This window comes from Mustela nivalis (genome assembly GCF_964662115.1).
Source record: "Mustela nivalis genome assembly, chromosome: 3".
In the NCBI taxonomy this organism is placed as follows: Eukaryota; Metazoa; Chordata; class Mammalia; order Carnivora; family Mustelidae; genus Mustela; species Mustela nivalis.
In genome coordinates, this window is record NC_139022.1 from 149865103 (window position 1) to 149880525 (window position 15423).

General features: G+C 36.7%; 1 protein-coding gene across 3 annotated transcripts in view; it reads left to right on the plus strand.

Moving 5' to 3' along the window:
* Positions 1 to 15423, plus strand: part of FYB1 (FYN binding protein 1) — a 155364-nt gene that overhangs the window by 122039 nt on the left and 17902 nt on the right. For 2 of the 3 annotated variants that reach the window (XM_082723423.1, XM_082723422.1), the window contains exons 7-14: positions 11 to 131; positions 3317 to 3476; positions 4510 to 4654; positions 9119 to 9141; positions 10169 to 10235; positions 11159 to 11296; positions 12964 to 12989; positions 15158 to 15224. In XM_082723423.1, coding sequence (XP_082579549.1) covers positions 11 to 131; positions 3317 to 3476; positions 4510 to 4654; positions 9119 to 9141; positions 10169 to 10235; positions 11159 to 11296; positions 12964 to 12989; positions 15158 to 15224 — 747 coding nt within the window. The remainder of the gene's footprint in view (positions 1 to 10; positions 132 to 3316; positions 3477 to 4509; positions 4655 to 9118; positions 9142 to 10168; positions 10236 to 11158; positions 11297 to 12963; positions 12990 to 15157; positions 15225 to 15423) is intronic. The other variant, XM_082723424.1, reaches the window with a different exon arrangement.

The following is a 15423-nucleotide window of genomic DNA, read 5'->3' on the forward strand; positions in this document are numbered from 1 at the left end:
GTATCCACAGAGAAGCATCCAAAGAAAGAGAGAAAAAAAAGGAGAAGGAGGAAAAGAAGAGATTAGAGTTGGAGAAAAAAGAACAGAAGGAGCGAGAAAAGAAAGAACAAGAAATAAAGAAGAAATTTAAAGTAAGATCTTGCTTGCCAATGGGTTAAAAAAAAAAGAGTAATCTCTCTTTATAACTTTCATATAAAAGGGGCAGCATTCTTGAAAACTTACATGGTGGGAGAATTAATTAATTGTTGTTTCCTTAAAAAGTAACTACCTTCCTAAGAGTAATTATTTTGCCCAATATACTCTCTTATCTCTGCACCAAAAATGTAATAGGATAAAGCCCAAATAAAATATGGTGCCTTAGAATTAGTGGGCACCTAGGAAATTTTATGTTGATTTAGTGAATGAATACTCAGTTGCTCAAACCCATCTTTGCTCTTACCATTTCACATTTGATCTTGACCAACTTACGCTATGAGCTCACAGCACACACACAGATATCCCTGTGGCAAGCATCACAATGGTGCAAGGGACACAAATGCATCTGGATGACCCAGACCTGTGTCAGAATAAAGTTGCTATAACTACTCTAACTGCTGGTGTCTAGCTGACTTATATTTTGGCCTTTATTTTTAACTTAGGTACATGTTGACCCACTCTTTCTCGTCCCTCTTTTTCCACCTGGATTTCTGACCTCTCTCTTCTCTGATCTCTGATTTCTAATTGTATGACTCCTATTACTATCATCAATGCTACACTTGCAGGCTGTCCTCTCTTGGATACACCATCTTTGATGACATGGCCCCATCAGGCACAGGTCTGGTGTGGTAGCTATATTTAAGGTGATTATATGAATTACAGAACTATTCTTCATGATGAAAAGGATTCATGTCAAGTTTCCTTTAAATATTTAATTCCTCTGGAACATTTAATGTGTCATTTGAGTTATAAAAATTTGATTTCTATATAACTCCCCAGTGTATTTATTGTATTAAAACAAAGTTTCAAAAGCATGGCACAGGAAAAAAAATAAAGCTTAGAGTCAATTGGACAGATGTGGATTTAAATTCCAGCTGCCCATGTGAGTTATGTGATTGTGGGCATATTATTAAATTTCTCTACGCCTCAGTTTCATATTCTTTTGTTTTGTTTTGTTTTTATTCTTTAAAGTAAGAATATATGATACCTCTCTGGGAAGTTTCTTGTGGAATTAATTAAAATAATGTACATAAGACACTCTATCTGCTAGGGTTCTCATTAAATTTTGAAAAAGCTTACTATATGTAAGTAAAATTAAGATTAAAGCATGACTATTAAGACATTTTACTCATACAGATGTATGGGTACCAATGTTCATATGTTTCAAATGACAAATATGATAAATTAGTTTCTTAAATAAAAGTCTTCATAACACACTTCTGTGAAGGGACTTTGGAATTTTGAAGGAATTCTTGTGTTTCTTTTGGAGAAAGCAATTTTGCATTATTTCAGTCATTCATTCAAATGATTTTTAGTAAGAAAAAATTAGGATATAGAAATCTTACCACTAAATATGAACTCAAAGTTTGTGACTAGGACTTAACAAGCTGTATCCTTCCACAAAAATAAGAGATTAAAAGTGAGAAGATGTGGGGTGCCTGGGTGGCTCAGTGGACTAAAGCCTCTGCCTTTGGGTCAGGTAATGATCCCAGGGTTCTGGGATCAAGCCCCGCATCGGGCTCTCTGCTCAGCAGGGAGCCTGCTTCCCCCTCTCTCTCTGCCTGCTTCTCTGCCTACTTGTGATCTCTGTCTGTCAAATAAATGAATAAATTCTTTAAAAAAATAGTTAGAAGATGTTACAATTAAAGAAAATAGGAAGAAAGAGTATTTCTGAGTATTCATTCATTCAAAATTAAGTCTCTAGCATAAAATATTTCATGTTTTCAGCTTTTGAAATTCAGATACATCTTAACATCACTGGCCGATCATAATTTAAATTAAGTTTTTTTCTCTTAGTGGTACATAATCGATGATATGTCACAATTCATAACATCATGAATTCAACAAAATGAGGCAGAACTTCAAAAATCACAATGCATATTTGCATATCAAAAGGTCCAAAACATTATGTTGAAAAAGATACAAATTTAGGACTAGGAAATTAGGAGTTCAGGATTCATGTTCTCAACTGGATTACAGTAGTTCCTATTATTCACAGGTGATACATTCCCAGACCCCCAGTGGATGCCTGAAAATGTGGATAGTACTGAACACTATATATACTATTTTTTCCTTTACATAGGTACCTATGATGAAGTTTAATTTATAAATAAGGCCCAGTAAGAGACTAATAATAACTAATAATAAAATAGAACAATTATAGCACTGTATTGTAATAAAAGTTATTGAATGTGGTCTGTCATTCTCAAATATCTTATTGTACTGCACTCACCCATCTTACGATGCTGTGAGATGATAAAATTCCTATGTGATGAGATGAAATGAGGTGAATGACCTTAGCATTGAGACATAGCATTAGGCTCCTATTGATCTGACAATAGGTCAGAAGGAGAATCATCTGTTTCTAGACCACAGTTGACCATGGCTAGCTAAAACCCCAGAAAATGTAACCACATATGGGGGGGGGTCTATATTCTTCTGCTATGAAGAAACCACGGTACTATCCAGGATATTTATTTCCAAAACTTCACATAATATTTGTTTGCTATTTTTCTTATTTACAAAGCTATTTCTGAAATGTTATCTTGTTTATAGCAGGTAATGTCTACTCTAAGTTTACAGATAGACAACACCACAAAGTTGAGGAGATAAAAAAAAGGAAAGAAAGAAAATGCTTTTCCCACAAGTACTACCCACCACCTTCTCACCCCTTGGCCGTCTGAAGTCTAAAGAGAACCATCGGAATAACTACACCATGTGAAGATGGGAAAAAACCTCCATCTACCCAGCAGACCACCAGCCAACCCCATAAACCCCATAGCATCCAGCACATATTGTCACACATAAGTCGTATTCAGTATTCGTGGCTTCCTCTGTAAGCCTTTCACAGGCTTCTAAGATCAACAGATCACTACCTCTCTCTTTTGGACCCCAAGCATATGTTTACCTGTTCCTTGTAGGTCCTGCCTCACCTCTATGATTTTTCCCCTTGCCCCTCTTAAAACAACATTCATTGGGTATGACATTCATCCCCAGTTTATGTAAATGTTGTAAATAGGCTGGTTGGCATGTCGTGGATGTATTGTATTTCAAAGCTCTGTTCCTAAAAGATTTTCTGAATAGTAAGAAAGCCTGATGTGTTTGTTCCCCTTCTTTGCAGCTAACAGGCCCTATTCAAGTCATCCATCAGGCAACAGCTTGCTGTGATGTCAAAGGAGGAAAGAATGAACTGAGCTTCAAGCAAGGAGAACAAATTGAAATAATCCGCATCACAGACAATCCTGAAGGAAAATGGCTGGGCAGAACGGCCAGGGGGTCATGTGAGTGCAAATTCTCCTATATCACTGGGCTCACCCATTCCCCCAACCCCCTCCCTTGTAAAATCCCTCAGTTTGATTCCTGGAGTCCGCAGTCTCTCATGGTTCATCTCCCCCTCTGATTTCCCCTTCTTCATTTTTCCCTTTCTTCTCCCAATGTCCTCCATGCTACTCCTTATGTTCCACAAATAAGTGAAACCATATGATAATTGTCTTTTCTCTGTTTGATTTATTTCACTCAGCATAATCCCCTCCAGTTCCAATCATGTTAATGCAAATGGTGGGTATTCATCCTTTCTGATGGCTGAGTGACATTCCACTGTATATATGGACCACATCTTCTTTATCCATTCTTCCGTTGAGGAGCATCTCAGCTCCTTCCACAGTTTGGCTATTGTGGATATGGCTGCTGTGAACATTGGGGTATTAAGGAGGACATGTACTGCATGGAGCACTGGGTGTTACACATAAACAATGAATCATGGATCACTGCATCAAAAACAAATGATGTAGTCTGTGGTGACTAACAGAACATAATAAAAAATTATTAAATTTCTTGTGATTTCAAAGTGTTAGGGTTTTTTCAAGACACTATTAAATATTCACATTCTCTTGTTAGGAGTAGTTAACAGGGCAGACAAAAATAGGAAAATTTAAAAGGACAGGGATAGCTCCAGCTTCGCCTCATCTGCGTTATTGTTTTAGTAGGGGAACAACGCAGATATTTCTATGATTCCAGGGAAGAACGAAGGGCGTTCAGTTCCTCCCTGGTGTTAAATGGGGGTGGGGAGGAATGAATTACGTGAGTCACTTTGGAATCCTTCAAGTAGACCTAGGCTTACCGCAAACCACGACGGCCTAACTCTTTGACAAAGTCCAATGAAACATGTCTACATTGGAAGTCTATAAATCAGATGTGCATGCAGGGAAATGAAGGGAAAATTTAAACAGCAAATGTGCAATGGATATCTTATTTACAACTTTGAGATATGGAAACTACAGTTACCTGACCATAAATCATTCCTCCTTTTGGTAGATGGCTACATTAGAACAACTGCTGTCCAGATAGACTATGATTCCCTGAAACGGAAGAAAACGTCTCTCGGTGTTCTTTCCTCAAGACCTATTGAAGATGACCAGGAAGTCTACGATGATGTTGCAGAACAGGATGACATTAGCAGGTATGTGAAAATACAAATTGTAAAACAGCTCGGACTGTCGTCTTGTCAGAGATTATATATTTTAAGATCCTAGAATTGTACTTAGCGTTTTTCCGACTGCTCACTATCACTAAATTACCATTTACAATCACAGATATTTCAGTGTGGGTGAAAGGTCCTTTGAAACCCCATAGTCTCATATTTCACTCGTGAGCTGTATGTATCAAAAACTACTTAGCAAATAATAGGCCATTTGCCAGGTCTTGCTAAAGGCATTGTGATTCCGTAACACAGTTTTATAATACTCATTCTCATTTGATTTTAGGGTTATGCCTAAAGAAATATGATTTTGCAAAGTACGGAGCATGAGATAAAATTCAGCTCAAAAAATATAAAAATTTTTGCTCTAAAATATGAGCCTAAATATATTTGTTGTTCTTGTTTGGAAACATAACTGATAACATAAAGAAGATTGCTTTTTAATATAATTCTACTTTGCTTTTACAGGTTAAAAAGCAAAAGTTCAGTTCTCTATGATCTCTGGTAATCAACAAAGGGTCCAATTTTCTTTCCATGGACCATTCATTCCAATCAGATTGGAATGACTTTCCCTGTAGGAGTCACAGGAACATTTTTCTGGGGTAGAGGAGACAAGACAAGATATCCTTTCTGGAGAAGATGGGAGCGAAGAGTTGCCATTTTCTCTCATGCACCTTTCCTTCCCATCTTTCCCTTCTAAGTCTTCTGCTTCCTTCCTTTTTTTTTTTTTTTTTTAAGATTTTTATTTATTGGACACACAGAGAGAGAAATCCCAAGTAGGCAGAGAAGCAGGCAGAGAGAGAGAGGAGGAAGCAGGCTCCCCGCTGAGCGGAGAGCCCGATGCGGGGCTCGATCCCAGGACCCTGAGATCATGACCTGAGTCGAAGGCAGAGGTTTAACCCACTGAGCCACCCAGGCGCCCCTGCTTCCTTTCTTCATCCCTTCTTTTCTATCTCTTTTTTCCAGCTCTGATCCTCCTTGTCCTTTCTTCTCTTTCTTGCTTTTCCATTTTCCTTCTCCTTTCATTCCTTCCTTCCTCCAATATCTCCCTTTCTTCGGTAAGGCTATAACCCCTTCAAGTTGACAGAAAATAGGATGAAAATCTCTAGCCCAGTTAGGAATCCTTGTTTTTCTGTGTCCATTTTGCAGAACTGGGACACATCCACTATGATCTCAAAACATATAATCTATGCTAGATCTTCACTTAGGTAAAAATGGGGTCTGCACCGTTCATAACTTAAATGAACTTAACTCGAAGAAAAAACTTACTTCAATTATCAAACATTTTTAAATATAAAATGGTCAGTATAATAATATACTTATAAAATGCATAAAGAATTCGGTTTCCTTCCTGCAGTTGTTCCCTTCTTGTCTTCAGTTAAGGGTGTTGTGTTGCTTTCTGGCAGCTTTGTCTTTCTAAATAGTCGGCAATGCCTTCTTGTCATGTTTTGATATATGTTGCATAATTTATGGTAAATTTAATAAATATGCCATAAATTATGCAACATACATCAAAATATGCAATGTATGCACTGGAGTTTACAGAGCATAAATTGGCTTTGGTAATCAGAAATGCTCTGTGACCTAGTTTGAGAGTCTATAAATGCCAGTTTTGAGGTCAAAGTTTTAAAAGGCCATATTCTGAGAGTCACAGAATTTTCTGTACCTGAGTATGTCATTCTGCCTACCTTCAGTGTCTATACTTTATGTTTCATATTTTATTTATCTTAAAAAGTGGGTTTTTTTCCTCTTATTTTGAGATTCAAGAACTCCAGGAATATTAATACATACATATTTATGATGCACATAGGCAAGAAAAAAGTAATCCACGGAAAGGAGTGATGTTCTTAAAGTGTAGCATAATTTAGTCATAATAGGGAACTACTTCCCAAAACTAATACTATTACTTTACCTTTTTCATTGTATGGAGTCCATAGATACCACAACTCTAGAAGATACACTCTAATTAGTAAGCATGTAGCAGAAAAATAACCTATTTCATGAAAGGGAGTTGGAGGAGGAGTATGGTTTTCATGTTCAGGATCTTAAACAAATCTAGCATCACAATAGTTACTAGCATGTATGTCAATCTTATACATATTTAATGAGAAAATGAAAACAGAAGTTTGATCGGGGTTTTTTTTTTTTTTTTTTTGGTTTTTTGTTTTGGGTTTGGTTTTGTTTTGTTTTGGGGTTTTGGTTTTTTGAAGCTACAGCTGCTGCCGGCAGAGATCTCACAACAGAACAGGCTTTGTCCTTAGTAGAACAAGGAAAGATGCTGAGCCCAGTCGGCAGCTTGCCCTGGCAAGAGTAGGAGAAAGCACCATCCTGTCCTTCCCCTTCTCCAGATGTCCCCTGGGTCCTTGCACACTTCACCTGCTCGCTCTCGTGCGCTCTCTCTCTCTCTCGCTCTCTCTCTCTCTCTCTCGTAGGGGCAACTAAAGCAATTTCTGTAATAAATATGAGACGTTGAAGAAAAAAGGAAATTATACATGCAAATACTTCATCACATAACACACTTTGCTTCTCTGAAGGGTCACCAAGCTTCTTCCCTCCGTCCTTGCCTTCCTTTCTCTTTTCTGGCACATTCCTCTCTTAACGGCCACTTCATCTGGTAAATGCTTTGTGTTCCGAACAGACAATTTTAAGAAGTTGAAGAAATGCTCTAAAAATAAAATAATGTGTGGCAGCTCTGCTCCTGATTATTAAAACTCTGTTCTTTGGGAATTGGTATGAGAATCTCCAAGATGAAATGTATTTGCCAGGAGTGGCAGTCAACCAAAATTGTAATTTTTCACATAATCCTAACTGCTTGTTTCACACTCAAAGAGAAGTGTCAGACAAAATGAATGTGAAAACAGTATGTAAGCAAGTGGAGAACATACTTAAACGTCATGAAAAATCAATTCCTTATTTACATATTAGGACATTTATAGCATGTTTTTCGGCAAGGTTCCATTAATACGGTATATTTTATTTTTAAATTAACCACAGATCTGTGTTAGGCCCATTTCTTTTATTCTGACTTCAAGGTGGAGGAATCAGATATGAGTGTATAATTGATCTGCAGGACTGTAATGTCAGACCAGTATCTGTTGCTGGCGGATTATCCAAAGGGCAAAAATGGTGGTTACAGGGGATGCAGCCAAGTGAAGATACAACAATATTATAGAGGAAGGCAGAAGCCTGAGGTTCTTATGTCTGCTCTTCTGTTAATTAAATGTAGGCTGGGTCATGTCACTTCATTTTTCAGAGCATCAGGTTCCTTCCTGCAAAATAAGAAGATTAAAACAGACTTCTGAGATTTTCCCAGTTCTCACAATCTACTCTTCTTTTGCTCTAGCAGAACTCACATTTTAGTGGAAGACACAGTCAAGAAAACTGATGATTATAAAATAGGGAAAATATAGAGTGTTAGAGACATAACTAAGAAATACAAGTAATATGGATTAGAAAATTGGGAACCACACTATTTACAATAGTAAGAATAAAATTTTGGGGTGCCTGGTTGGCTCAGTCAGTTAAGCATCCAACTCTTGATTTTGGCTCATGTAGTGATTTCAGGGTCGGAAGATTGAGCCCTGCATCAGGCTCTGTGCTGGGTACGGAGCCTGCTTAAGTTTTTCTCCCTCTCTCTCTCTCTCTCTGCCCCCCCCCACTTGCTCTCTGTCTCTCACATAAACAAATCTTAAAAAAAAGAAAAAAAGAAAAAAAGAAAGAAGACTATTTCATGAATAAGATTTCAATGTTTTAGAAATTCTCTCTTTAAAAAAGAATATAATGCTACTGGACTAATATAAAATGCTGTGGCTATAAAATATTAAAAGAGAATTGGAGCCACTTCAGCGGCACAGTCAGTTAAGCATCTGCCTTCGGTTCAGGTCATGATCTCAGAGTCCGGGGATCGAGCCCTGTGTCAGGCTCCCTGTTCAGTGGGGAATCTGTTTCTCCCTCTCCCTGTGCCCCTCTTCCCCACTCCTGCTCTCTCTCTCTCTTTCCCTCTCTCCCAAATAAATCAATAAATAAAGTCTTTTAAAAAGAGAGAGAGAATTGAATTGAACGTAATAATGGTTCTATACGACTTCTGGAATACTACTGTTAGCTGGTTGGTTGTTTTTCATAAATCTATCTATGGAATGAAGCAGTAGTGTATAGCCTAAAAACTACCCCTTGGGAAATGTCAAAAGCAAACAGTAACATGGTTTTGAAAACTTTATGTAGTACTGACCCTCACTTGATTCTTATCAGGTTTGCTTTGTTTTGTTTCTTGCCTTGTTTCTATTATGATAAGGAACAATGTTTCTTCCTCTTTACATAAAACATCCTGACAACTTTGAACTGCAGTGTTCTTTCTCTTTTGTATAACTGTTCAATATATGTACTTCTCTTCCCAATAGCTACATAGTTCATATGCTAATTTAATTTGTTTATTTTTGTTTCCCCTAGCCACAGTCAGAGTGGAAGTGGAGGTAAGCCACACACTTTTATCAGCAGTTTCTTCAAGTCTTCATCATTTTTGTCTATATTAATGATGAGATGCTTTTGTTTGCAAATAATGAGGAGGATCTTAATATGGGTACCACTGGACTGGGTGCTAATGATTTGGATTCCACCCCTGCCCTGAGGTCACCCTGAGTGACCCTAAACAAGTCACTTCTTCTGAGTTTGTTGTCGGTCATAGGGTGACACTATTTCCAGTGTCCCCCAGGGCAAACTTGATTTATGCCAATTGTATGAGCACAGTTCATCCCCTTTCAATTTTAGAAGTATCCTTATTTGGATAATTTATATGGTTGGCTTAACATGACTCCTAAAGACTCCTCATATTCTCATCACTAAAATAAAGGTATTTTATTAATAACTCTCAGTGACAAAATTCTCATCCTAAAAGTCACATTTCAAGTTCTTTGTACATATTTCTGAACAGAGGAGGTACTCAATAAACTTTTTTTAAATAAATATTTTTCAAATAGCAAGGATCCTGAGGGTTTACAACAAAGGGTTTAGCTCTTAAAATATCACCTTGATTAAATGAATCAGAGCTATTGGCAAATTTCAAAAATTCACCTTCATTCTGTTTTTCTTCACTTATATCTTGATCAGTATTTTTCTGAATGTCCCCTCATTATTAATTAAATTTTTATCACTTTCTCCCTCTTCTCCACAGTATTTATCTCTATTCCTATTCAGTTTTACTTTTTCTCATATTCTCCCCCATTCCTTTTATCTCCAATGTACAGTTCCCTTTATCTTCCTTCATATATTTATTAAATTTCACCTCTAAGAATTCCTTTATAAATAATCCACAAAACATTTGCCTACTGCCTATGTGAGAGTGGGAAAATAAAGTTATTTTTTTAAATTAAATGGTTGATAAGGAACAGGGATTTTTCTGGAGTTAAAGAAGGCAGATTTATCATCAAATTTTGAGTGATGGTTACATGGCCAAATTATAAAATTAACAGAAGATCTTTTCCTCCCACCATCCAAATGAAGGGATGTTCCCACCTCCCCCAGATGATGATATTTATGATGGGATTGAAGAAGAAGATGCTGATGATGGGTAAGAGTACTCAGTGATCTACTTTCTTGAAATTTTTTTACATACTGAAATTTAGTGTTGATTTCTGGTTAGAATAAAAAGCAAAAAACTGTGCTCCTTATTACAACGATCAATAATGATTTGAATGTTTAATTACTAGCAGAAGTAAGTCAGAAAGTGTAACTGCACCACACTTCAGGTGAAGTAGTAGATTATTTGGAAGAACCTCAACAACTTTGTCAAAGGAAGTAAAATGAAAAAGAATGATCTGTTAGGGATTTTTTTTTCAAACTTTTCCCAATCAGTTGTTTATCAATCAGTAATCTCTGGAGAGTTTATCAGTTGCATGGCTATCTCCTGTATAATAATCATACTTATAGGCAATCCAAATAAAAGGAAACCATTAGCTATTTGTGGCAAAACCAGTATTGAGGGGGTAGGGGGTAACGGGGCATCGGGCATTAGGAGGGCACGTGATGCAATGAGCACAACTGATGAATCACTGAACTCCACCCCAGAAACTAGTAATACACTATATATTAACTGAATTGAAATTTAAAATAAAAATTAAAAAACAGTATTGGATGCTTAATTCTCTAGTTGTTTAAATTTTTGTATTGGCGTATTTTAAAATTTAAGATCTGTCACTTAATTTTAAACACAAAATAATGCAAAATTGATGTTTAATAAAACTTAATTTTGACTTAGCTTGCTATTCTAAAGCCAAGAGAAATTGCACTAAATTAAAAAATGTAACTTGCCTACTTACTACTTAACTAGTAGCGGCAGTATTCAAAGACCATGGCACCATCTTGTGAAATACAATGAGTCACTTGCTGCCTGAACGATCAATGCAGTATAATTATGAAAAATCTGAATGTCGCCCCAACGTCTTCACATTCCACTGATGATTCCATTCTGATCCGTGCCTGCATGCTCCTAAGCTCCACACTACAGGTTGAAGACAAGAGTAATTCGTGGTCCTGGGGGATTTTGAAGATGTTAAAGGGAAAAGATGACAGAAAGAAAAGTATACGAGAGAAACCTAAAGTCCCTGAGTCAGACAATAATGAAGGTTCATCGTAAGAGTCAACCAACCAAATTCAGTGCACAATAACTACACTAATGTGGATTTAATCAAATGCTACTAATATTTTATAACCAATAACCAAATTCCGACAGCCTTAAGTCACTTCAGTGTTATTTTCTCTTAGTCCTCTTAGCCTCTTTAACGGTATCATCCTTTACTCACTTATTTACAAAAGAGGAAGAGAAAGTATTCAAAAATTGTCATTTGCTTCAAAGATATATATTGCCTTCCCTATAAACATGCACAGATAACACACGTGTATGCACACACACACACACACACCTTTACATAATCATAACACACTGCATTTCATAGAGCTTTTTTTCTTTTAAAGATTTTATCTATTTAATGGACAGAGAGATCACAAGTAGGCAGAGAGGCAGGCGGAGGCAGGCTCCCCGCTGAACAGAGAGCCTGATGCGGGGCTTGATCCCAGGACTCTGGGATCATGACCTGAGCCAAAGGCAGAGGCTTAACCCACTGAGCCACCCAGGCGCCCCCATAGAGCTTTTTTTTAATTGCAGCATCATTCATACCTCAAAGGTCACTATTTAATGCCACATTTTATTATGTAATATTTTGTAGTGACTCTCCTCCAAAATACACATTCTCTTTTAAAAATTAGTTTGCCAGAAATAAAGGACGCAATTGGAGTGTCTCCTCTCTAAATACAGTATTTAAAGTCTTAGTAGCTCCATAGAGCCTCCATACTTCACTAAAGCCTTTATCAAATATTAGTTCCACATCGACTTCCTCATTTTAAACTTTTCTGCAAGACCTAAAACCAGCCCTTAGTCAACAAGACACTCGAAATTATAAGTAAATATAACAAATCCTCTTTTTTTTTTTAAAACAATTCCTCTCTTGAGGCAACATTTCAGATGCTGACCTTACTTAGAAACAAAGGCAGGATTTTTTTGCTCCTTCAATTGCACACCTCCTAATTTTAATTTTCAATCATTTGAACTAATGACCTCTCACACCTTAGTGTAACTGTGCACCATTCTTCTAGTGATGTGTGTTTGTGTGTGTGTGTTTAAAGTTCAGGAAGTAATAAAAACAAAGGTCTTTTTCTGTTGCAACTAAATACCACAAAATCCTGATTTCAGATCACTTCTATTAATAAGCTCTCCCTGTCTGGTTTCACCGGATATTCCTCTCTTACTCACCATTCTCCTGTTAGTGAAAACAGGGTCATACGAAGAATCCTATGACCTTTGTTCATTTCAGCCCTCTATTTCTACTCCTTTAGGCAAATAAAATTTTCGACCTGAGCTATGCCGCAGTGGTTCTAAAACACTGAGCCCATTGAATTTACTCTGATGGGATAATATGCCCAAACTTCATAGAACAAATGTGAAAATATTGGTCAAATGCCTATGGGCAAAACCAACCATTGAATGCCTTGATTTGGGGCTTTTTGGCTACCATTAGAGTTTAAAACAAAAAAACAAAAACAAAAACTTGTGAAATTCCAAATTGATGGGCAGAAACTGAGACTCAGTGGAGAAATGGAGATGAGAAAGGAATGACCACCAGCCAATTAATTAGCCTTCAGAAACCTTCAGGTTGTTGCTTGTTCACGCCTATCCTAAATAAAAGGGCTCAATTCCTGTGTTTATATTGGTCTGATTATAATGTGTTCTCATTTCTTTCCAGTTTCCCTTCTCCTCCTAAACAATTGAGTAAGTAATAAAAACTAATTACATATTTTACATCTCATTTCTTGCAGATGGGGTAGTAGGAAAGCATTGGATATATTCATGGTATCTAGAGGAAAGTCTTGACTCTGAAAATATTAACCTGTGTAACCTTGTCAAGCAACTTCCCCTTGGGGGGGAGGAAGGGGGGCCACAGTTTCTCAACAGTTAAATAGTGAGAAGAGGAAAAATTTTAATATTGGGGGTTTTTAAAAGATTTTATTTATTCATTTGCCAGAGAGAGAGAGAGAGAGAGAGAGTACATACAGGGGGAGCAGCACACAGAAGGAGAAGCGGGCTCCATGGTGAGCAAGGACCCTCCCCCAATGCAGAACTCCATCCCAGGACCCTGGGATCATGACCTTAGGGGAAAGCAGACGCTTAATGAACTGAGCCACCCAGTGTCCCTAATATTGATGATTTTTAAACAGTTCACCCCATGGAGAAAGGAGTGAAAGGACAAAGGAACTATGGAGAGAGGAACAAGTGGGCAGGGATAGACACTGATATTTCTCATGTCTCCTCTACCCCAATTCAGTCAAGCCTGATATATTGGGCTTCTGCATAAGGATTTCTAAAAATGTACCAGATTGTATGACACCAAGGCCCTTCTAAATCTAAATTTCTTTGATTTTTTTAAATGTATAATTTATATTGTATTTGGAAATTTTTCCACTGTTAAATGTAAAACAGTTTCTTCTTTGTACCATTTTGATCAGCTTATTTTTTTTTTTTATCCCTGCTGAGACAGACCTTTCAAAAATTCTTCTTAAATTGACTTTGAACCAAATAAAATGTCTCACAAGAATATTCAGGGGCATTCAAAAAGTTTGAATTTATAAATAAATTGAAAGAGAAAAATGAACACACAGATAATCTATTCTTCCAGACTCTTTATCATTTTCAGTTATCAGTTTGAAAGTACGTAAGGCACTAATCAAATTAATTAATAACTGATGAAGAGTTTATATCTTAATCTATAATTTTCAAAAAGTACTCAAGAAACTTAGTTCCACAAGGGGTAGGTATAAAGTGAAACAAATGTGATCAGTTAATTTAAAAAAAAGTGGTTATTTGTTTTAATTTTCTTTTATTTTCAAGTGTCTTTTATGTACATATGTATGAAATAGTAATTTTTCCCATTCTGGAAACCAGTGATATGACATATTTTTTCTAATATTAATGACAGGTTCTTCACATAGCTATGAAATTAATTACATGAGTTGGGGGGAGAATGTACATACACAGACATACATGTATGTAATATAAGTATACACATACATATGTACTCTCTCTATATTTATACAGAGAGAGAGAGATTCTTAAAGGAAATTAAATTCTTGCCTCTAGCAGAGAGCATTTAAACTTTCTATGATAATCATTCCTTAAAACATTTGTACTCTCTTCAACTCATTTCAGCCTAATTTGTTGTGGAGCAACTTAACAGGTGCAGACAGGAAGCAATTCTCCTGACTTTATTAACAAGAGGTCTACGGGTGTCTACAGGTTGGGAAAGCCATTGTACCGCTTAAAGGCATAGTCACTTTTCCACCAACAGTGATTCTCAGTACCTGCTGGGACCAGACATGCCTTATTACTAGAAATATTCTTCTCATTTTAAGGTGGTACCACATCTAATATTACTGTAAGTTAAAAATTAATGAGAGACAGATCAGTGAATAAAAGAGAATGATAGATAGGTAGACAGACATAGACATAGAAAGGCACAGACATATAAATAAAATAATGTATATTACCAGAGCATCCCAAATCCCCTAAGAATCAATCTCTACTGCCTATTGCCAATGGCCAGTAATGCTGATTTTTTTGTCAGCAATCTACTAATCCTGCCATTCATCCCATGTGTGGATCTTCAAATAATCTCAGTCACTAGTTTGGGAGATTTATCCTGATAATGTTAGTTATAATCATGACCACTGGCTTTTTTGAGGGAAATTTAGCCGAAGCATCCAGGCAGAGAAAACCTCTCCCCTTCAAGGAGCAGACAATGCTTCCAGAAGAAATGTACAGAGACCCAAGAAAAACTGATTTTCTTGTCCTTGAAACAATTTTTATATTAAAAACATCATCAGATGTTCATATCAAAATTCAAACTATAAGTTTTCAACGTTTGATATTTTGCCTTTTGTTAGACGTGGGAGATGAAGTTTATGATGATGTGGATGCATCAGATTTCCCTGCTCCACCGCCAGAGCTGATGTAAGTCAAATGTTCCCATTTTGAGGTAAAATCCGACTGCTGGTAGAACTTTATTTTTAACTGCAGCGTCGTATCTAAAAGCTCACAATCCAATGCCACATTTTATTATATAATATTTTATAGTGGCTACCCTTCAAAACACACATTCTCTTTTAAAAATCAGTTTGCCAGAGTTAAAGGACACAATTTGGAATGTCTT